Source organism: Channa argus, chromosome 4 (assembly GCF_033026475.1).
Source record: "Channa argus isolate prfri chromosome 4, Channa argus male v1.0, whole genome shotgun sequence".
In the NCBI taxonomy this organism is placed as follows: domain Eukaryota; kingdom Metazoa; phylum Chordata; class Actinopteri; order Anabantiformes; family Channidae; genus Channa; species Channa argus.
The window spans coordinates 11,105,247-11,128,758 of record NC_090200.1 but is presented as its reverse complement, the minus strand read 5'-3'; the positions used below and the strand labels follow the sequence as shown (position 1 = coordinate 11,128,758).

Genomic DNA, 23,512 nt, shown 5'->3' with positions numbered 1-23,512 from the left:
GGAGGAGACTGAAAAATAGTGTGCAAAAATATTTTCACATTAAGAATGATACAAACAAAGACTATATGAAAAAGCCAAACACAGATTGAAGTTCTGAGCTTTGGGGTCCTACATGGACTGGACTCCGTCCATCCACACAAAAACTGATCCTTAGTCAACCTGTCTAGCTTGACTTGAAGGCAATGAAATGGCATGGAAACACACCTGATGCTCTCCACGAATTACAGTGACACAAAATACCTCCAGCAAACACTGACTCCAGTGATACTCATAAATAATCATATACATTAAAATATTTAATTAGACTCAAATTACATGAGAAAACTGCAAGAATGAAATACAGTAAAATGTGGAAAGATCATTGCAACCATTTTTTGGGAATAGGGTGAGTCTCCCTCCTGTGATGGGCTCCTTTCCCCCTGCCCCACTGAGTCTCTGCTGTGGTGACCTTGGCTGGAGGTTGAACTTACCCTAGCAGTGCTAGCATTAGGGAGGGGGAAGGCCCCAGGGCTAGGATCAGTAGGGTTTGCTGTCATTCTTGGAGCGCTTCAGCTGAACCTTCAGCCTCTTCATTCCAATCTGGAAGCCATTCATGGCCTGGATGGCGGCTTGGGCAGACACAGGATTGTCATAGCTGACGAACCCTGAGAACAGAAAAGTGGTGGGCACATTTACATACATATGTAAAAAGCAACTTAATATTTTATCTTGCTTATTCTTTCTTCAAATAAAGTGCATTCATCCCGCTACTGACAGTAATATGTTGTATTGCCCAGACTCTCTTCCCATCTTCCCGCAACCGTGATAAAATATTGGGGATATTTGGGTCTCGATTTCAATTTGTTACACACCTAATAGAAAAACTCAGAGACCAACACACTCACCAAAGCACTTGCTCAGATTGGTCTGTTTGTCAATGAAGACTTTGGCAGAGACCACATTTCCAAAAGGCATGAACATCTGCAGAAGATCCTGGTCCCCAAACTCCTGGGGGAGGTGATAGATGAACAGATTGGCGCCCTCTGGCCCTACTCCATTTAGTAAGAAAATACAAATCTCAAGTTAAACACACATTTAGATCCACACACAGAATTAAAATAAGGCAAATGTTATACACCTTTAGATCTATTCATTTGAGAAGTGATAATTAACATGGCAAGTATGAAGATGCAATGGCAGATGGTACTAGTGTGGTCTAAAAATCTGCTCACCTTCCTTTTGGCTGCCTGCAATGCTTTGTTGCAGAAGAGACTGGCTGTAGAGAGAGGGCAGGGCAGAGGCTGTGTACTGCTGCATCCCTGAGTAGGCCTGGGTCAGAGCGTCCATTGAACTGGCTGCTGACCCGTTGGCCATTGAGGCTCCCAGGCCTCCATTCATGGCCCCCATACCTGTGAAACCCAATCAAACTGCTAAATACAAATGTTAACAAATGTAGTTATATAATTGTAACTCAAACAATTTTTGCAGAAATTGTAAAATGTCTGTGCTAGGTACTTAAAAGGGATGAAGTAGTTTTGACCACTGGGGACAAAAAATAAAATTTAATAACATCTCTCAGTATGTCAATTTGTTATGACTTATGACAGAGATGCACTGCTGAGCTAAATATAAATATGATTTCTGCAATACCAACTGCTCCACATTGGGCTGTCTGTTTCGCTCTGGATCATTGTTCACAGGGTGATAGGTACAGTACATTATCTTGAGTACTAGCCTCACTTATGTATCATAGGATCATCAGTAAACAAAAATGTCTGAAAAAAAAACCTGAAAAGGAGGCTCTCAGTGAAACCCTGTTTTCCAAACTAGTTCTCTTGGTTACTCATGTGAGTTTGCTACAAGACAACAACTGTTGTAAAAAGTTTAAAAGGTTTTTTTTTTTACTACTAGAGCTCAGGGAATTCTGGAGCGTTCAGTGTGACATCTTGGTTGTAAAATGCTCCTTCCTAATCAATGCCGCAGTGTTGAATGAGGTGACTATCGTTTACCTATACAGTGCTTTTTGTCTGAAGCTGCTCTTTCCAAACAACTTTTTCCTTCTAAAACCAGCATAGATAATTTAGATAAATAGCCTTAAAGTTGGCCAAAAGTATAAACTTGTTTTTCCAATCCTTCCTCTTGGTAGTAGAAAGGATATTCTCACCACTGACACTGCTGGTAAGAGCGTTAAGGTTGTTGAGGCCCACAGAGGTCCCAGCGAGACCCTGCAAAGTGCCCAGAGAAGCCAATGTGTTCATGGCAGCACCAGCACTGGACCCTGCTGTTGAACCGGCTGTTGAGACACACATTGAACAGGACATAGGTTACAACTGGAATGACATGCTCATGTTCAAAGACCTCTTATGTCACTATAAATGTCAAGCAAATTTGCCATAAATTGCTGTGCTTATAAAAAGGATGGCAAAGCCGTGAGGGGAGTCGAAAATACACGAAGCACTCATTCTGGGAGCAGCAATATGACAAAGACAGATGGAGCCAATGTACATTTACATGGATTAAAGGGAAATGGGGGATCTCATACAATTTTATATCTGGGTGATTAACTCCCATAAAATAAATGGAGAAATAGCTGAGGACCGTTAGGCAAATGGCTCATAAGCATTGCAGAGCAGTTTGTAGGTACCACCACAGCAGCAGGAGACCTGACAGTGTGAACATTTATATGTCAATGGGTGAGTAATTTTTATTTAGACCTATATTAAAAAAAAAAAAAAAAAAAAAACCTTGTGTGTCAAGACCAAAAAAAAAAAAAAGTCAAAACACAGAAAACATGTTTTAAAACAAGTAATCACACTGAAATTAAATAACCATGATCATCAGCACTTTCTTGGCATGTGACTTACATTGGGATGCTTAAAATAGTCTAAATGTACAGTACATGGACATACTGGAGACAGCTCATCTTAATGTCTAATTACCTGGACTGGCCAGACCTCCCAGGGCTCCACTGTTGGTAGACAGTGCATTGCTGGAAGTTGGGCTGCCAGAACTCTGGGCTGCAGCAGCAGCAGCAGCTAATGTGGCCAAGTTCTGGAGCTGAAGGGGATTCACACCTGCTGAATAACCAAAGAAATACGCGATTACAGTCTTCGAAATGTATGCTTGTATTCTAGCAAAGAGATTGCCATTCTGAAAATTGTTGGACGTAAACCTCTCTAGAGGGAAACTCAAGGTATATTGTGAATCATCAAATCAACGCTTGACCCCCCCCAAAAAAATGTTGTCACTGTCATAAAAGCAATGAGTGCTCTGTTGTAAGTCTAAAAGAAATCCATGTTTGTTCAGTTAGATTTTAGCACTGCTAATTTATCTGTGTCAATTCTTTCTACATTACTTTCATTTATCAAACAATAATTACGAGAGACTTTGAAGCATCAAGCTTAATTTTCACATCACAACAAAAGAGTGAGTATACGTAAATTATCTTAATTTTTAAAGGCAGCGTGTCCTGCTGTTGGTGTCTTGTGGTGGATTACATGTGGTTTTCTTGCATTCAATATCTGTAACTACCTAGATTAGTTGGAATTTAAGAATAGAGTTTATATGCGCTTAAGAAAACCGCTTACTGGAAATCTGCTTATTCATAAGAGACAGCAGATGCACAGCAGACAAAAATAAAAAAGACTTCGGTGGGAAATGGCTTTACATTTTAGTTACATTTTCAGACAGCATTGCTCCATTAATAAGCTCTCCTTTAACTTAGCTTCTCGTCCTGTCTGCAGCCTTGTGTTCCACATATGTGCTGTTGAAGAAAACTGATTAGAAATGATGTTACGCACACATGTGCCAGAAAAATCAGGAGAAATCTACCTGGGGAAATCAGGTTACTGTAATACCATATTCTGATTCTGGAAACAATCTTTCCCATTTACATGAAAAGAAATTGACTGTAACATGGTTACTTAAGTGTACATAAAAAAAATACTGACTCTCACTACTCCCCAATCACTCATAATGGTCTTTTTAGTGCAATAATTGCAATGTATGGAGTTATTTGTAGGTTCGCCTTGGTTTAGGGGTTGCTGTCCAAAATAGATTAAATACATTTAGATTGTTTGTGGTGTTTCTTAATTTGAACACCAAACGTTATTCCTCCCAGATTTAATTCTTTTTAATTTGACCAATTTATAGTTATGTGCTACATGTTTCCCTGGAAGGGGACTTTCTCCATGCCTAGAATAGCTGCACTAATTATATTAATGTGGCACTGATCTAAAAAAGAAATGCGATTTACGGTTAGAATTACGTGGGCATGGAGCATTGACTCACAAAAAACGGTGACATGAAAAATTGCTTGTTCCTTTAGACGATAAAGCTTTACAAATGTAGCGCCAACATGAAAGGTTGATCTTACCTCCTAGCCTCTGAATGACATTAAAACTGCCTTGGTTACTGGTAGATGTAGCCTGCTGGAGCAACTGTAGAGGACAAAAAGACTGAATTCAGGTGAATATGGCTACAGTGGCTATAGACTGTGTTCAGAGCCCTTCATTTATAACAATCTATGATGGCAAATTACCACTAATGAAACTGAAAACATGATTTTAGAAATGAAGCAAATTTTAAACTGCAATTTTTGAAGTTCTAAATAATACTTTGTACTGCTACATTCTACATAGTGTTTTGGTTTCAGCTCTTGTACTTTGTAAGCCGTATAGTCAACACATGGCTAAACTATGAATTCCAGTAGCTAAACCTGTGTTATATTACAAGACTTGAGTAAGCAGTTCAGCAGGGCTGTGTGGTCATTACTTACAGCCAGGTACTGTGGTGTGAGGGTTCCCAGGCCAGCCAGGTTTCCCCAGGTAGAGGCGCTGTTGAGTTGCTGAATCTGCTGTACTAGCTGCTGCTGCAGGCGCCGCTGCTCCTTATCTCGTTGTGTGTCAGCAAACTTCACCACCAAAGGTGAGGAACAGCCCTGAAGCAGTAAAGGCGTTAAAATGTTAGACTGGTTCATGAGCACACAGAAGAATCTACTGTTTAAAAAGGACACAGTCATTGCAAGGAATGTTTCAAAAGAGGGGTATTATATCTATGCCTTGAGACAGTTTTTATGCCTGTTGCATTCATATCAAAGCTAACAGAGGACATCTGCCATGCACAGCTGAGCCAGGCCACATTCCGAAAAAATAAAAATAAAAAAAAAAAGGGGGGGGGGGGGGCACAGGACAATACAGCAGACAGTGAATTTCTTTTTAGCACTCAAAGCAGAAGTGTTCAGACAAGCAGACAACAGATGGAGACAAAACTTAAAAACAGACAATTCAAACAAAGATATGTCAGCAGACATAGCAGAAAAATGCCATTCCCATACACAACCTCGCAAAGAGTCACATACTGCTCAGATGGACGCATGGGTATAAATCATGCGTTACAAGAGTATTATGAGAGTTGAGAGCTAGACAGGGAAAATGGCTTCTCCACCAGCAGCACCTCCCATGTCAGCTGAGGTTTGGGGAGGTTTTAATATGGGGGAAATTAGGTGCTACTACCAGTGGGGCCTGTGTTTAATGTGGTAGGAATATTATGTTTGCTTGGGTTCTTAATTAGACTTGTTCTGATGCTTCACTGGGGAGCCTCTGACCTGCTAGCTGTCAAATTATTGCTCCACTTCTAAAAGACTCCATTGGCTAACAGAGAACATGGACCCAGTTTTTAAAGAAATCTAATAGGGTAGCTACATCACTCTAGGTCAAGTCTTTGATAATGTATATTTAATAATGTTGGCTTAATTTCCTGTGGTCCATATTAGATTGATTAGGTACAGTATGTCTAGGATCTAAAATATCAATGAGATCCATTTAGTCTAGTCCAAAATTAGAAATGACAATTCTTGTTGCGTCCTGTTAGCTTACGATATACAAGGAGGCAATACTTCAAGTTTTATTCAATTATTTTGCAGACGACAACGTAATTCTGTAATTAGCAAGAGTGGTTTTGGATATGACTCATGCTCTGTGATGAATGGATGCCATCTGCTTGGACATGTTCTCTATTGTTCCTACACAAGGGGGCAGCAGAATATGAGGGGGGAGGGGGGAAATGAGAAATAGGTGCTAAGGGGTACAGTACCTCCATAGTCTGAGAGTGATGCATGGTTTTGATTGCATTCTGTGCCATTGCCCTGGTAGCAAATGTGACAAACGCACAGCCTGTAGGGGGGGGAACAATAGGAGGGGGGGGGGGGGAGGGAGGTAGGGACAAGAAGAAACAAAACAAGACAAAAGGTTTGGACAACTCGTTATGAACCCCAAAAAAACACATTACAGTACAAAGAATGGCAACTCCCAAGCACACAGAACCACCCTGACTGGTTAGCACACAGAGAAAGAACACAACAAGGAGAACACGTGTCACATGAGCACAGTGATCGACAGAATAAATTGCCACCCAGAGAGGCTTGACTATGTGGTGTCATAGTGAAACAGTCAATGTGATTATATACACATAAAAACGCACACAGATACACACTGAAAGGCATGGATTTACTGAAATATGTAAGATCTACAAACAAATAATGTAATATGTTCTAATTCAAATTGTGGTTATATAACATACATTTTAATGGCCAAGTATCTTGTGATTTAAGGTTTAATCATATGTACATCAACACAAGAGCCCCTTGCTTCTTGTTTTCGGAGGCATTATGCACCGGAGAGCTATGTAGGAGATGTGACGACAGGCTAATTCCAGTCTTTGTGGAGTGTGATGAAGGAGGTGGTGAAGGAGGAGCTGAGCTGAGCCGAGCCGAGCCGCCTGCCAGCTGAGCCCACGAACACCAGCAGCCAGCAGTTGCCAAGGAGACAGGCCATTGTGCCGGACAGCAAGTGCAGTGGCCCTTCACCGTAAGATGTGGAGGCTGAGTGTCACAGTGACAGGAGGATAGACTATGGCAATGGAACAGGTGCCACTGGAGTTGAATGGCATTTGATTTCAGGGTGTGGGCATGAAATGTAGTATGTGTGTGTGTATTTGGCCCGGGGGGGGGGGGGAGAATAAGAAATATTTATGTACTACAATGCAGTAGGTGGCAGCAGTGAGGCCAAGATCATTGTGCTTATGCAGTAAGTATACCTACCTCTGCTCTGGCCATCTGGTCCCCGGAGAATCCGACACTCTTCGATCTGTCCAAAAGATGAGAACATCATTCTGACCTCATTCTCGCCAAACTTCTTTGAAACCATTCCGATGAAGAGTTTTCTGTCTTCTACCGCTGCACAAAAAATGAAAGAACAGCCATTCAGTTAAATCCAAACGATTATGGAGCTATGAAAGAGAAAGGTCTATCAGGTGCTAAACCTTGCACATCTAGTTCAATCTGTACTTGTTATACTGCAACAGGTTCTGCCTCTCAAGGTGCCAGTCACTTGTAACTTTGTTATCTTAACTGTCTACTTCTCTACACAGAAGACCATCTATGCCTTCTGTATCTGGCAATTGTGGCGTTAATAACACAATCCCCGTTTTTGTAGGCTACAATCATTTTATCCTACAAGACCAGACCTTTGTCACTATTCATTTGAAATCCATCCACTTACCACTTGTTTTCTCGCTGTCCGCAGGTTTCATCTGGATAGGGTGATGCATCTGGGGGGGGGGGGAGGCAGAAAAAGTGTTAATACCAAACCTGTCGCTAAACAGGTGCTTGGCCTTGTCTCTCATCACTCTTACTCTAGTTTTGACATCTTCAAGCCTTTCTCTCATTCTAAGATCATCCCTCACCACTGCCAAATTCAGGAGAAAGTGAGATAAGTTGGGGGTTTCAAATTCCCAAGTATCCAATTTCACTTCTCAGTCTGGTGTGGACTTGTAATTTAACTTATTCATTCTTCCTGTAAACATCCCTCATCTTGTTTAGAACTGTTTTACAGAGATTGTTTACAGGCAGGCCGATTCTGTATTGCCTTATAATGGATACTGCTTTTTACTTTAACGTAAAGTACTTCAACATAAAAACAAAACAAGGTGTGGTAAGTCAGTCAGATTGATCTCTCTTAGCACATCACTTCTTCTCAAGCAGTGTTCAAATTGTGAGGAAAATGTTAATTCGACAAGTTAACTTTAATTGAATTTATTTTAAGCACATTTAGCTGCTATGTAATATTAAAGAAAGAAAAATCTAGCCACGAGATGCCTGAGCAGGTTGTACTTATGAAAAGTGGTGGGTTTGTTTTTGACAAGCACTAAAGAGAAGCAGACAGATGGCCTGCTCAGTATGTGTACTGGCTAGCATCACTGACCAAGGAGAGTGAGGCACAGAACACAGGAACAGCGAAACAAGCTTTTCCACTGTCACGCAAACTAAAATCAGCCACCTGCAGTCAATGCCAGTACCAGTATGACAAAGAATTGGGATTCGAGAGCTGCGCTATTAGACCTCACTTTATTTGAAATGTCTGGCTGATTGATAGTCCTCCAGTGAAGAGAGCCAGACCTGTAATCTCAGCCTCCAACACTTATTTATCAACGTAGTTCAATATTTAGCTGAAATTTCTGACAGGGGCTACTTTTCCAATTGACTGTGGTATTGATTTCATTGACAGCTAGAGTTGTTTGGTATAGATTTAATTGATTGAAAGCAGCCTTTTAGAACAGTGTACAAGCATAGCAGATTTTTAGAGGTTTAACAAGCAACAACACTCATTCCAGCCGACTGGATTTCAATCTCTCTAGATAAATCAGGTGAGGAATTTTTAAAAAAACAAAACACGCTTAATCTCAAAAGGATTCATTGTTAAAAAGACTTCAACTTGCCTCCTTTATTCCTCTAATTCTGGGAAATAAAATGTAGATCTGCATCAATGATTCATGAAAATAAGCATTAATAATTTGTTCCACTTTGTGGCGTTCGGGTCCTGTGCCTAAGTGAACAACCTGTCGTCTGGTCAAGCACACCATACCCGACACGTGTGTGTGTACTGGGTCAGTTTGTCAATTGCATTTTTTGAGATGGACGACAGTCCTCTGTGTGGTGTTAGCACATAGCAGGGGCTAGGATATTTCTCAGGCCAGACAGGCATTCAGTGAGCCGTGAGCTCATTACTGGCCAGCAAACAGCTCGCAGTCTTCACTGGGGATGTAGAGGGGCTCAAGCAGCCCATATTGTGCTTACTCACCCCACTTAAGGTCTTTATGTTGTGCAGTGCATTCTGGGCATCCAGTGCAGCTTTTCTTGTATAAAAAGTTACAAAACAGCATCCTGCAGAGAGAAAAACCAGGGCAATGGGTGGAGGAGAAGAAGACAAAAACATGTTAAAATGCTGTGCATACAAAGAAGCTTAATAGATGAAAGAATTTTCCTCAAATATCACATGCTAGAAAAATGTGAGAGGATATTCTTAGCAACAACTGTTAGCTGGTGCACACAGCTCATGTTAGAGATTGCAGCAAGGACCCTGGACTGAGACAGCTGAAGGGTGTTGGGTGATATGACCATATAGCCATAGAGTGACCACAGGGTTAGATTGCTGTCAGGAAGCACTGATGCAGAGTCCACAGGTTAACAGAGCCTGGGCAAGCCGGGGCAGAGTATGAGTGCATTAACTGAACACATCAGAAAGAGTGGTGCCATGTTACAATATAATTACATTCAATCATATACTTGAGGCATGAAAACAGAACAAAGACACAAGGAGAAACGAGGCAAAGAAATTGTGGGGGAGGGGGATGAAGAAAGGAGCTGGGGAGAGAAAAAAAGCCTCTCATCCTTTCGTCCCAACAGACCGCCAGTGGCGTTCCAGCCTGTCAGTTTCACTGGGCTGGGGAAGTGGAGCACTGCAGCGTCTCTGACCTACATAGTGTGTATTATGCCATTACTGGAGCTCCTGGGCCGCGGGGAGGGCTGTTGAACTCTAATATGTATCGAGCTGCTCTCTTCTCTCCCACAACCAGCTGAGCTCTCTCTTGTTCTGCTGCTTAGCCCTGCCTCCGATTTACTGGAGCTAAATAAACCATCTTTGAGGACGTGATAGATATCAGATGATTTTTTTATGACCTGCAGTAGCTGCGACCTAAAATCAGCCGCTAATATGATGGCTGCTTAATACCTCTGTGGCAAACTAAAGGACTAAAATGGAAGTGGGATTACAGCTTTTTTAAAAGAAAAACTCAAAAGGCAAAACTGACGATATAAAATACAGGTAAAGGATGTATATTCTGCCATGCAAATTAACAAGCATGGTAGCATCAGGCTCAGGAACTTTGATCAACTTCCCCCACTTCTCCCAGTAGGAGTTTGATGACAGGAAAAGGAGAACAGCATTGAAATAGTTGGGAGTGGGGTTGTCACTGGACCAAATTCAAATCACACAGACTGGGTGAACCAGAGACTGCCGTGATCAGGCAAGATTATCTATCAGAATATATTAACATTGCATTAACATGTCAATAGAGCATCACAGCTGATACACAACATAGAACAAGGGGGGGGGAACCCTGCCCATTTAAAAAAAAAAAAAAAAAAAAAAAGCTTTGAACTCTTCAGCTTCCCAATGAATTGCAGTGTTGGATATTTATATATGCACACATAAGCACCCTGGAGATTATCTAGTATACCTTTGAACAAACAAAAGTGTATTTGATAATTTTTTTATGTACATTTATTAAAAATCTTGATCGTGTGGACTGATTTGCTTTTCATGCCTAGAGTCACTATGAACTGAGGAACAAAAATGTGATCCAACAAGGGAACTTCCTTTTTGCATAAACCAGTTTGTATTTTCCCCAAGAACTGATTAGGCACACGGACTAGACAAAATACACTGAAAAAGGGTAAAAAAACAAAGACACAACAACAAACGAAAATAAACACCATCTTTTTGTGGAAAAGTAAAGGCAAAAGAAAGAAGTCTCTTTCCAAAGTGCATGGCTTTGTCAATTTGCCCTTTTCTTATAATGGATAAAATCTAGGGATACAGTATTAAATAGGTAAAAAAAAAAAACACAAGCGACTCTCTGAAAGCCTTCATCAACAATTTCAGACTCGTGAACTCAGTGAACTACAAGGTAAACATAATTAATGACAGCCGAGCGTGTTTAGTCCAGCTTTGTGTGCGAGAATCCTGAAACCACTGGTAAATACAAAACAGGTTTAATTTAGATGCAAACTCCAACAGATTGTGCGACATCAAACCCCAAGAGTGGATTAAGCCGATGTTCAAAGGAATTTACATTTTGGTGATGTAAATCCAGGGAAGTTACATCAGGCAAACTGTAGTTTACATTTTTAGTTAGTTACAGTAGACTTAGCACTTGCACTGGCACTTAGCATAGGGTAAGCCTGCTATCTGCGGAGAGCTACTGTCTCCTCTAATTGCAAGCTTAACTCAATCACTCAACTCGAGCAGCATTTCTAAGGAGAGCACACTGATGGATGTCTTAATGGAAAACCGCAGTTGAGTAACACTTTTCTTATACGACGCTGCTTTTAAACCAGAAAGTCAGTGAAAAAGAATACATTTATATAATGCAGGGCTATAACTTTTTTTTTTATTAAACAAAAGATCATCTTATCTTGACGCACAAATCCAGCAGTACTGCATGTGCAGACAAGCAACTGTGCACTGCCTCAGGGGACTGGTGAAATGTAATGGCAGATGAGGTGGCAATAACTCTATTTTGTGTTTTGTGGTTGACCACTGATAGCCAGGCAAATAAAAGTAGAGGACAATTCTTATTATAAAATGGTGCAGGTGTCTCTGTACTTCTGGCCAGGTGGGAAGGTAATCAATTAGCATGCAGTTGTGCTAATACATTGGAGTTGTAACATTAATGTTTAAAAAAAATAAATAAAAACACACACACCTATACCAGTCTAGTCATTGACCTGTGATGGACAACCGTATTGTTCAATAATCTAACTCAGATTGCATAGTAATGTCATTTTAATTAATTAATTAATAAATAAAACTCTGACCATACCTTTGCTCTGAGGGGGATTCTGGGTGCGATCACGGAGGATGTTAATCTGGTGCACGGCTCCAAATGGCTCAAAAAGCTCTTTTAGCTCAGTTTCTGACCAGGAGCGTGGGATCTGCCCCACAAACATCTTGATAGAGTCAGGGTCTGGTTGGTCTAAGTGCTCCAGAGACCCGTTCATTTTGTTGCCGTTGCTGAGAAAGAAAACAAAATGTAATCAGTATACCAAGACAGGCACAAAAATAGGCAATGCACATGTGGACATATTCGAGGGGATTAACAAAAGTAGCAAAATACAGTCTTTTGTTGTTTGAATTAACCGAAACAATGAGATTACATTGCAGGAATGCACTTATCAGCTAACAGATAAGTGATGCATTGCCTGGTGTTTGTACAAGTGCATTCGTTTCCTCAAAACCATTCAAATCTAATGCACAGACACCCTTTAGCACTCCTGTTTAGGGGAATGACACTGCTGTGCTAAGCAGACCTTCCATTCTATCCATTTCACTTGTTAATTATCTCAATAATATTTTAAGTACTTTTAGCAATTATGAAAAGAGGATTGGTTAGTGACACAGTTCTGTCAAAAGGTAAATAGCAAGAAGATACAAAAACAAGCAAAAGTATTTCTACAGCAGAGTGTGGATACGGACATCTTGTGTGTACATTTTCTGGGTTACAAATAGAAAGGTCTTACAAAGTATTTTTGTCTTTGTCTTACCAAATAACACTGACAAAATATTTACTACCATGCTGGTCCAAATTATCACCAATGTTTAAAAGAAAAAAATCTAAAAATTGTAAGTTAGATGGGTCAGTCTTTGCTTCAATATTAGTAGTAAAAAAGCAACATGATTAGACATTAGATTGCTAATTTACTTTCAAGGACTCTGCTGCCATATGGCCTACAGAAGTATGTTCTTTACAGTGTAGTTTTTTTAATGTGCATACTGAAGTAGATGCTGAAGCTTTATTCACAATGATGGATAGTGCAAAAGCTCAATTCCATACTCAACAAAACATGCTGAGCAACAATCTAGGTGTGCCAGCATTAGCGGAACAATGCAATTTTGCTTTGAGACAAGCCCTAGGGACAGAATCAATACCTACTAGTGTACCTCACTCAAACATTTCGTCATTGTGTTTAACGTGGTTGAAAATCAGAAATGAGGTGGCAGCAATAGTCATACATAAATGTTGTTTCTCAGCATCAACACCTAACACTTCCAGATAATTTGTGATACTACAGATGATCAAGAAGGACCAAGGATCAGAATTACAACACAAAAGTGGGGACTAATGTGCACACAGTCCCAAAATTATATTACGTAAATAAGAATCGTTAGACTGAAAAAAGATTGGACAATGAAAAAACAATTTTACACACAGACCTTTGGACACGAGCCATCCATCTCTTACAAATTGAGCCTAGTCGTTCTGCAGAAACACCAAACTCCTTGAGGGACTTAAATGACATGCTAATAAATCACACTTTAGTTCTTGTTCTTCTAAAGTCCAAATCTACACCTCATATGAAGGGGTTTCTCCCCCGGAGGTTATCAATAGATGTGGATGATGGCAAACAGAAAAAAGCGCCCCTGAAACAAACGGTTCTCTCCACAAAAAAAATGGGGTGCATGCCCCCCTCCTACCAGCTTCAGCAGCTGCACAAATACAGCATTGCAGAACTCTAAACCTCCAAAAATCGCTTGTTAGCAGAGAGAGATTTTGCAGTATATCTCCTCCTGAGGCGCTTTGGCGATGGTACAGAGAGTAACCTACAGCTTCTTCAGCACAGCAGGGGAACAATCACATATTGTTCCCCCATGCTGGAGAACACTATTCACCGTTCCTCTCCAGCACAATAGGCCATGTCAGAGAGTTGCTTTGGAGCACACCGAAGGCTATGTCTGCTAAGACCACAGCACTGGTGTGTGACACCATTTATTCAGTTTTGCCAGTGGCACTGAACACCATTTTGCTGAGGGCCTTTCATGATATCTTACGTGAGAATATTACTAGGAAAAATATTTGTGGCTCAAAATCGGCTCAAAATCAACTACCTTTACATTCATTGCAATTCCAGCTGAACATTGTCTTCAGCCTACAAGACAGAGAAATAACACTTCAACCTGACTCTTTCCAAAAGTTATTACATTTTCAACCAAAACACAAACTAGCAAATTTCTAAAAATGCTGATTTACTGCTTTGAATGCCCAACAATTGGCAAGGACTACCCCTGCTAGGATAGATACCACAGCTACCTACAATGCTCAGTGTCTGACACGAGTGGCACTTGCTAAACTCAGTGGAACTATTGTCAAACCATTTCAGCAGCAAGCTCTTATGTCAATACAGCCATGGTCTTATCCCAACAGCAAGAAGCTGGTATACACCTTAAAGTACAGTCAACTGTTAAGAATTGTCCCAGGACTTCTTGGATTGGTTTAGAAGAGTTTCAGTGAATACTGTAGCCAAACTAACCAAAGCATTGTTTCGGTTTAAAATTTTAATGTGGATACATTTTTTAAAGACTTTACCAAATATACCAAATTCCTATTAGAATGACACCACGCACAGGATCTCAAAACCAGAGCTAATACAACCAATGTCAATGTCATTTTTTTTGGCTGAACCAAGCAAAATGGTCGTGCATTACAGTTAATGTACAATATTTTGCTGTTACTTTTACTCATGTAATTTACAAACACTGCTGCCTGCCATTCAACCTTACTGCCCGGCTCTGCTCTCTTTACAGCTCAGCACAGTGTCTTCAGGCAGTAGTGATTAAGCCTTTAGCTGAACTTGAACAAACGGCCCTGTGATGTGGCAGAACATGACATTCCAAGACGCCCTTCCAGCAGCTGACAAGTCATTCAGCGCAATGACAGTTGCATGCTTACTGCACCACCAATAAAACCAGGTGATTTATCTTGACTGTGTGTGTGTGTGTGTGTGTGTATGTGTCTTGTTAAGAGAGCTCTGACCCCAAAAGTATGCCAGCGATACCTTTTCTATGCCCATAATAGAAAGCCAGCCAATTTGCCTGGTAATGAACATGAATTTGAAAGCTCAGCATTGGACATGCCCCCCTCCCCCATTTGTCACTACAGCTCATGAAAAGAAATGTCTAGATGTTTCTATGTATTTGTAATGACTTCATTTTTTATAAAAATATTCTTATAATTACTGCCTTAATGTTATTTGGTTGGTACTTGGAACTTGCTTTAAAAATATTGATCAAAAAAGTCTTGTTAGGGCAACGTTACACATAAAGCTGACTCTTTTCCTCTGTTTTGAGTAATAGCCAAATACTTGTTTCTTTGCCTTGGGCTGTTTTGGCAACCAGCAGCACGCTGCTGTCATGCTTCGTTGGGGATAAAAAAAGTTCACATGGGCACATGTAATACTTCTGAGAAAAGCGGGGAAAAATATGTCAGTCAAGTGAAACAGCTGTTTGTTAGCAAAAACAAAACAAACATCTATTTTGGCTCCATCTATTTTCTTCACCACTACAAAAAGAAGGAATATTCTTTAACAAGTTGAATAAGGTTTCACAAGCTTGAAATACAAATGTCCTCATGACAAATCTGAAGTTGGAAATTTAAAAGTGGCCACAGGAAACAGCATCAGGATCTACAGAACAGTTGCTACAGAACCCTTGAGCAATAATGTCCTAGGATGGGAGAAAAAAATTTATCATCGAGAGGAGAGCAGAAACAGGGTATTGTTTCTTTTCTTTTAACCCAATGTGGACATACTTTGATTGAACTGGGAAACTGTTGCTGAAGAGAACTGTCATCTAAGGCTCTGTCTTGTACAAGGACACTTTGAAACGTGGCCAAGAGAGGCCAGGGATCATAACTTCAACCCTGCAGTTTCTAGACCTGCTCTAAACAACTGAACTATAGCCACATAATGGTCAACTCAAATCAGCACATTGTTCTTGTAAGATGTTAAATTTACCTCCAGGCATTAACATCTATTTAGCTCAATATAGTTTAATGTGATCGCTGCGTTTCTCTTGATAAAGACAGACGTGTTCAATCAAGCTCTGAATGGGCCACATGTTAACAGACAGTCAGCATCTGACAACAATGCCCGCCCCATTAGCTCTGTAATGACCCCAAGTGGCCCTGGCAGTTCTAGATGACACTGTTAAAAGTAAAGCTAATATGAACAGTCAAAGCTTTTGAAAAAATAAACTCTAGCCACTGCTCTGTCAGCATCAGATGGAGCATAAATTTAAATTCTCCATTGGCACTTACGAAAACAATCATCACTCAATGTATCTCTAAAGAGGATACAAACAACTTACTAAAAGTAGCAATTCCACTATTTACTGCACTGACTTACTGTCATCCACTATAAAAATATCTGATAAGACATAGAACATATTTAAAGATCAATACAAAATATATACTAAAGAGGTTTCTTGCTTTCTATTTCTCTCTACAATAACACTTTCCCTTAGAGTTGTGTCCTGAAATCACTCTCAGTCACAACTTCCGATATAGTAGACACCCTACAGACAGCAGTGAAATAAGATGCCAGACACATCGCCCTTACGTTGAACTGACATCACCCAATTTCTGCATTGATACATTCGGATTTTGGTAAAGTTAGAACAAACTATGTACATTCTATCTGCACAATACTTTGTTTGATTATTGATTAATGTTTCAGCTGCTTTCCTTTATGAACTGCTTGGCCTATTAATATGTAACAGAGTAAAATGTTTCCCTTTACAATAACCCAAAAATCAGATGTTGTCACCAGAATGGCAGATGATAAATTATCACCCATGTGTAAACTTGCTTACAGCTGATAACTCAGCTGTATGTGTTTTCACACACGGAAAACCCATGTGTGAAAACACAGGTTGCATCTCCTTGATACAATGGTCTGATGCCACTCTTGACCGGTAGTCTCATGTAAGGGTTTACCATCATGGTGAGTGCATCTGGTCTTATGTAACTCTGACCCCCAATCACTTTTGTTTGCAAAACGTGCAGAAGAATTTGCTTAACCTTCGATCACACCACCACATAGTGCAGATAGTGGAAAGGATTGTGAGCCTTCCAGGACTGTCCATGTAGCTCTAGGACAGTGAGTATTGTAATTACTGCTGTGCCAATCTGGCAAAAAGAGCTAGAAAACAGGCGACATGTAAGATCTGAGCCTCTAATACTCTTGGCTCTTAACATCTGGCTGCATCACACTCATCCACCATCACTCTTTCAAGCAAAGAAAGAAAAAATTGAACAAGAAGTCCACAGACCAAGGGCCAATATTCTACACTTTGCACAGACCAATGAGCTCCCCAGTCAAAGAAGGGATCACCAAGTCACTTGGCTTACTGACACACCACTATGGCAGTGATAGCTAACAAAGAATTACACTTAAGCCTGCAGTCACTCACAGTCAACATTTACAGGGATAAATCAATTAAATACAGCTAGGGTGTGATCTAAATAAATTCACAAGTTCTCCTCTGCATTGTAGGTCTGCAAGAAATATTTCATTTGTCAATCCTACTTTTCTTATTCATACATTATTGTTTTTTCTACAAATTATCCCTCAAATGGAAAAGCAGCAAAGGTATAAAATAAAAAACGGGTAGGAAATGTCAAGTATTTCAGAATAAAACGGAAGTAAGAATTAGAACATTTACAGTTTTTCTGCTTAACCATGCAAATTTGGATATGCAATGATTTAATTGATTTGTCAAAAAGAAAACAGAAACCATTTCGATAATCTATTTAGTTCTTTCATGCAAAACTACCAGCCATTAGATGGTTTCACATTTTTCAAATGTGAGGGTCTGCCGCTTCTCTCAATTTCACACTATACCATATTGAAGAATTTAGTTTTTAAATAAACATTTTTTTTTTAAATGAATAGAGTAAAAACAGATTAGATACGGAAACAATTTGGAGCTGTGATACATGTACAACAAAAGATCAATTAAAAAATAAATAAATACTTTTAATGATATTAAGCCTAAGACCATAAAATGCCAGGGCAATGCCCATTTTGCAGCAAATTGGCGAAAGCAAGAAAGTGCAGTCTTATAAATGAAAGCTGTGAGTTTCGAAATATTTCTGTCAAACCTTAATTGTCGAGAGGACACGAGTTATATCTGTGCTTGGTGAGTGTCTTTCTCCCTTGTTTACATGACTTGTCATAAGACTTCCATTAATGGCTCAATAATGTAGGGAACCACGTGTTTTGCCGTCAAGTCAGCACTCTACATTCAACATGGACGGGGGTACCAGCTAACTACGTTAGCTAGCAGGGCGCTAGCACAGACACAGGGAGGGACTGTGAGTGAGCCAAGCAAGCCCCACTGATAGCCCGTGTTCTGCCTACAAACAACGTTCATTTGTGCATTTGAGAATTATTGATTTAAACGAAAATTAAATACTACATCGAAAGCATAATACCAACTAATGTTAACTTTAAAGAAATCAACATGGAAAGTATAACGTTCCTCAACGCACTTTGCCTTAAACCACCGATAATTAACCGTTTGACACCTACCCTTTCGACCAAGGACTCGTCAATATGAACTTATTCAGCTATAATAGACTAGCTTTAAGTAGTAAAAGCAGAAAACAATAAGGCAGTACTGTGCTGGGACGAGTAAACTAACTAAAAAAAAAAAAAAAAAAAACACCCCGAGCTGCTGTTTTTCTGAACTGATACCGAAACGTGTGATCTCCGGAAGCACATGTCACTTGACTATTGTAACATTAGCGCGCTAAGTATCCGACACCGTCGTTAGCAAAACGCGTTTTCTTCCAGCGTTAGCCCAGAAGGCCTCTTTTCAGTCGTTGCATTTACATAACCGAGTTTTGTACCAGTTACTTCGGTTACAGTCAACATGAACGAACTCTCTTAACTCCAGGTGAGCTTACCGCCACTCTTCTTATCATTAGCAACGTTAGCATCACAGTTGGCAGTTAAGCTAACATTAGCTAACGACCAGCGCACCCCTAACACTTTGTTTCATCTGTAGAAACACCCAAATGTTTAGGTCCAGTGTAGTGAGGGCTGGGAACGCAACACAGATCGATAGTTGGATTACTTACAGTGTGTCGCCTGAAGTCATTAACCGACTATCGGTTAGAGGGTGGAAATCCAGGTTGTACGCTGAAGTCATGCTCAAAACAGCGTCTATCTAACAATGAGAAGCGACGTCCGCTCCCTCGCAAGAGACTCAACTCCTGCGAGACGGCGAGAAGACGAAGCAAGACAGGTGCAAGGAGGGGGCGTCTTCAAAACTGCATGAGAGACAGCCACCAGTATCCGCCTTACTTCTTCCTCCTCCTAAAGTCTCTGTCGTCTCCGACTAAAATAAATTCAGGCAGCCGCTGTCACTGCACACCAAGCTGCAGCAAACCAGAGGCGTGGCCTTTTCAACAAAAAGTCTCAAACCATGCTTCCTGCGGCTGCTGCTGCTCACTGCTCCTCCACTCCAACGTGAAATTACAGTAAAGTCTCTACAGGGAATGGCAAATGCTGTTCTCTGTAGAGAGTTTACTGACTTGTTTGTGTGTTACAGTGTTTTATTTGTTGTGCCTTCACAAATATAACATGCAGTCCTATAACGACAACAATATCGTTCACTGAAAAAACCGTTAAAAAATGCTGTCAAGCCTTCTTGTGAAGAAAGATGAGTCTGTGGATGAGTCATTGATTAAACAATCCTTATTAGGGGGGCATTTAAAATGTTTAAATTTAGTGCCTGGGTCATTAGCAGCAAGGTTAATAATGCTGCTAATTTGTAGCTTGTTCATTGCCTTATTGCTGATCGATGGATAAATCTGTTTAGTTCAAAAGTAAGACAATCAAAATGCAGTATTTTCTTTCACTCTTCAGTCTTTCTTTTTCCCAGGGTCATAGGTCATGTTCCTCTTTGTTCTGGGGTGTTGTTTCCCTGGGGGAGGGGAGCCTATCTTCTTTTGTGTGCAGGGTGAGGCCTGTATACTTCGGGGAAAGTACATTGTCAAGTGCTGTGCACCATAGCAAACATAGAGTCAGGGTGGGGATGCTGCCCTAATTATGAAATCATTTATTATTGCTCCAGCGGCTGCACAATCCTAAAATATTATTCATAGCAAGTGTTAAGAAATAACTCGTTTAAAGGATCCGTTTTAATCCTTGTGTCCATAGGAATTTCAAGACAATCTGGCACCATTCCAGAGTATGTCCTGTTAAACAGAGCCTAAAAGAGGTTTCAATGCATAATCAAATGCAACCTATTTTGCCATACATGCAGAAAAGCCCACTATGAAACATGCATCACAATTAAGCTTGAGGGGCTGCTATAAAAAGGTAGTCTAAACGTCTCAGGAGAATCAGGTTTCACTGGGATGGGAAAAAAATAAAATATTGTCATCTTATCTGCCGCATGCACATATTTCCTTGGGCTGATTTAGATCTCGGATGATCTTATTCAATAGATTTTTTATTGAAGCAGCAGCATTTTGTAAGAGTGACTCCTGTTTCCCACTTAGAGATGTACAGTACATTTAGTACTGTTTTCAGTAAAGTATATTATAGCTGTTGCAACTGTTTAAGTCTACCAGTTGGCATGGAACTCCTAAAAATGCTGTGTGTGAGAGTGGATTCCAGATGCACCTTACTAGCCTCCTATTCTTAATCTCAGATTATTACTACTGTAATCTGTTCATAATCCTCCACACCTAGCATGCTTTTGTAGTTTTCTGTATATGAAATGCTTTTCCTCATGCAGTGGACCTCAACTCTCATGGGTCACTCATCAACCATGTAGCATTTAAATTGAACTCTTTCGCGATAAAAGGCACTTTGTAAAAATAGGCCAGCTTCAAATCCAAATGGGCCACTTCATGTTTTTGAATGCGTCATCTTGAACTTGGAGGCACACTTCTTCCTAGTACAGCCTTTCGTTAAAGCATTTGCAGAATGGCGACCAACTAAAGGGCTCTCAAAATGGAGAGAGGGAACTTAATCTAATGCTTTCTAGAGAAAATCTACTGTCACGATGGGCAAAGCAGACATTATAAAACCCAGTTCTGCTAAATCTATGCAAATTCCGTGATGGATGCAAATATTTTTTCTTCTCCTTCTTATCTTAAAAGGGTAACTGATATCCTTTTGTTGTTTTCACTGAGGCAGTACAGCAAGGCCTAGGATGCTTTTAGTAGATATCTAGTCACACTTTTGTATTTTCAGTGGTCAAGCAACTGTATATCCGACACCTTTGTCTGTTTTTAGTTATTTATTTATTTATAGTTGATGCGAGTACCTGAACTGTTGTGGCACTTTGAATAAAAGAGGAATGTAAATTGCCTGATATGATAACCCTATAAGGTATTGATTTTTGTACTCTTATACACTCAACTAAACCACTACCTCCTGATTTAATTATTTTTAGTCTTGTGAGGATGTGATTGATACAATCAGTCAAATTCACTAGATTCAAATACTTGATTCCTGGAGAAAAGAAAATGTAAAGGGGAAACCAAGAGAACAGTACCCTGCCCACAGTCAGCAGGGAGAACGCCTCAACTGGAAATAATACGGCGTATGACAATATCCAGCTCAGACAAAGAGGCATTCCAAATACAGACAGCTCCACAAAAGCTAGCCCACATTTGAATGAGGGGCCAACCCCAACGTACCTCATAGGCAGGTCCTCATTCCTGACAGAGATCCCGGCCGCAGAGGGGGGACAGCGCATGCTGTTGGCATACAAACTCTGCACCAGGGCCAGCTCAGAAGAGTGTTCCAACATCGGTGCTCTGGAGAAATCCACCCGGGGTAATGGACACTTTCTTCTCTTTCCCTCTTTCCTCTATGTGTTTCTCTCCCTTTCTCTGTCTCCCGCCCACTCCTTCTCCTCGGTTTAGTGCAGCAGAGTGGCGCCCACCCCCTTCGCTTACTGGCGTGGCTGAAATAATCCTCTCTGACAGCTCATCGTGCGCTAATGCATTGTGATGCCTGCAGCAGCCCAGTTTGTAGGCTGTGAAGCTGTGGACACAGTAGCACTCTTGCACTAATTGACATCCATATTAGGAAAACTTCAGGAAATTGGACATGGATGATTTATTTCCGCTGTCAGACTAGGGAAAAGTAGAGGAAACATCAACACAGTTGATCACATCTACGAGTCCTGGATTTGTGGCCACGCTGCTGTAGATGTTGTCATGTATTTGCATCAGCAATCTGCTACAACGAAAGGCCAAAGCCATGTATATACTCATGTGTTTATCAACCTCATAACTTCCCATTATTATTGCTTTTGGGATTAAATATTATGCTTATCACCGATAACAGGTGCTTACTCTCGGAAACATAAGCATTCTCCATTAAGCTTCTATGGCTATAGTATACTGTACATGTAAGAGTCCCTACATTAATTGTTTCATATAAAAGTAACCAGATAACTGCACAGAAAGCTTCCACAATACTAACAACATTTTGACCACTTTCTACTGTATATAGAATGTCACCATAAGCAATGCCTAAATTATGTTGGATTCATTCCAGGGGTTGTCAACTAGAATAAATCTCATTATTACTTTTAGAGGGATAAAATAGTCATGCCAGAATATAAGTACACATTGTAGTCAGGACAAAAACCTGTTAAACGAACACAGATTAAAGCATCACAGCCCCTATTGTTCAACACTTCAAGCTGCAGTCAAGCTACACTATGACTGATATGCCTGAAGTGGCTTCAAGTTAAATTAACTGCTTGTGAATATGGTGCAGGCCTAGCTAGAGTAATCAGAGCATAATGGACGTTGTCTCAAATGATATCACATTATGTTACTCTACAGTAAGATGTGGGATAGGAAATTGTTCTTCACGTTACAGTTAAGATACCAGAAGCCCTAATCATCAAATGATAGTGGGATTTTGAGCTTACCGAAGAGGCTCAACAGCGGGGTTTTATCAAAAGGTGCCTAACATGTTAATTTGCATTGGACTAATTTGCTTATTCTCTGAGCCATATTTGGAATATGATGAAGGCAAAGCAGTACGAAGTTGCTGAACATTGTTAAACACACACTGGCTTCTTTCCTAACAAATATTTGAAAAGTATTTCCTCGCAATTTTCTTTGCACATAACCCAGGAGAAATTAAATTTAGGATTTAGTCTCCCATAGGTGTTGTGTCTCATTAGAGTAACACGACATGAAATAGGAAAGTCATCTGAAACAGGGTCATGTCAGTGTGTGCTGGTATCACAGCTGACAAGACCAGCATGAAGGGCTCTGCTTCGTCTGATCGTGGCACAAAATCCTCTTCATTTCAGCCCCGCTCTTTCTGTTGACATGAATATTTCAAACACAGATACTGAAATCCAGCTCTGTACGCTGTGTTGCTACTTGGTATGGCTGTCAGCACCAAAGGCAACATCTAGAGCCTTAACAACATATACAAACACAGTGCGATAACGATCAGGACTGTAATCCTGTACTGTTGAAACCTTATTTAAAATAGGTTTCACAAAACAAGAACCTATTAGTAATACTTTTATAATTCAATGGGATTCTGAAAGCTGAAAGTAAATGCAGCAAAAATGCATCACTGTAA

The 23,512-nt window shown here is 40.3% G+C and overlaps 1 protein-coding gene across 9 annotated transcripts; it reads right to left on the bottom strand.

Moving 5' to 3' along the window:
- Nucleotides 1-470: 470 nt before the first annotated feature.
- Nucleotides 471-21,821, bottom strand: LOC137125347 (CUGBP Elav-like family member 2). 9 transcript variants are annotated; one of them, XM_067500667.1, is made up of 13 exons: nucleotides 21,592-21,821; nucleotides 11,920-12,110; nucleotides 9,117-9,199; nucleotides 7,539-7,587; nucleotides 7,079-7,213; nucleotides 6,073-6,152; nucleotides 4,757-4,918; nucleotides 4,355-4,418; nucleotides 2,919-3,053; nucleotides 2,144-2,272; nucleotides 1,212-1,388; nucleotides 885-1,031; nucleotides 471-644 (listed from the first exon to the last, which is right to left on the bottom strand). In XM_067500667.1, exons 1-13 carry the CDS (start codon nucleotides 21,702-21,704, stop codon nucleotides 517-519), a joined length of 1,593 nt encoding a protein of 530 aa, XP_067356768.1. In that variant the 5' UTR covers nucleotides 21,705-21,821; the 3' UTR covers nucleotides 471-516. The 9 variants fall into 9 exon arrangements, with proteins under 9 accessions (XP_067356768.1, XP_067356769.1, XP_067356766.1 ...); XM_067500668.1 differs by having other exon boundaries at nucleotides 885-1,028; nucleotides 21,592-21,819; XM_067500665.1 differs by having other exon boundaries at nucleotides 2,919-3,056; nucleotides 21,592-21,818.
- Between the last annotated feature and the right edge of the window lie 1,691 nt (nucleotides 21,822-23,512).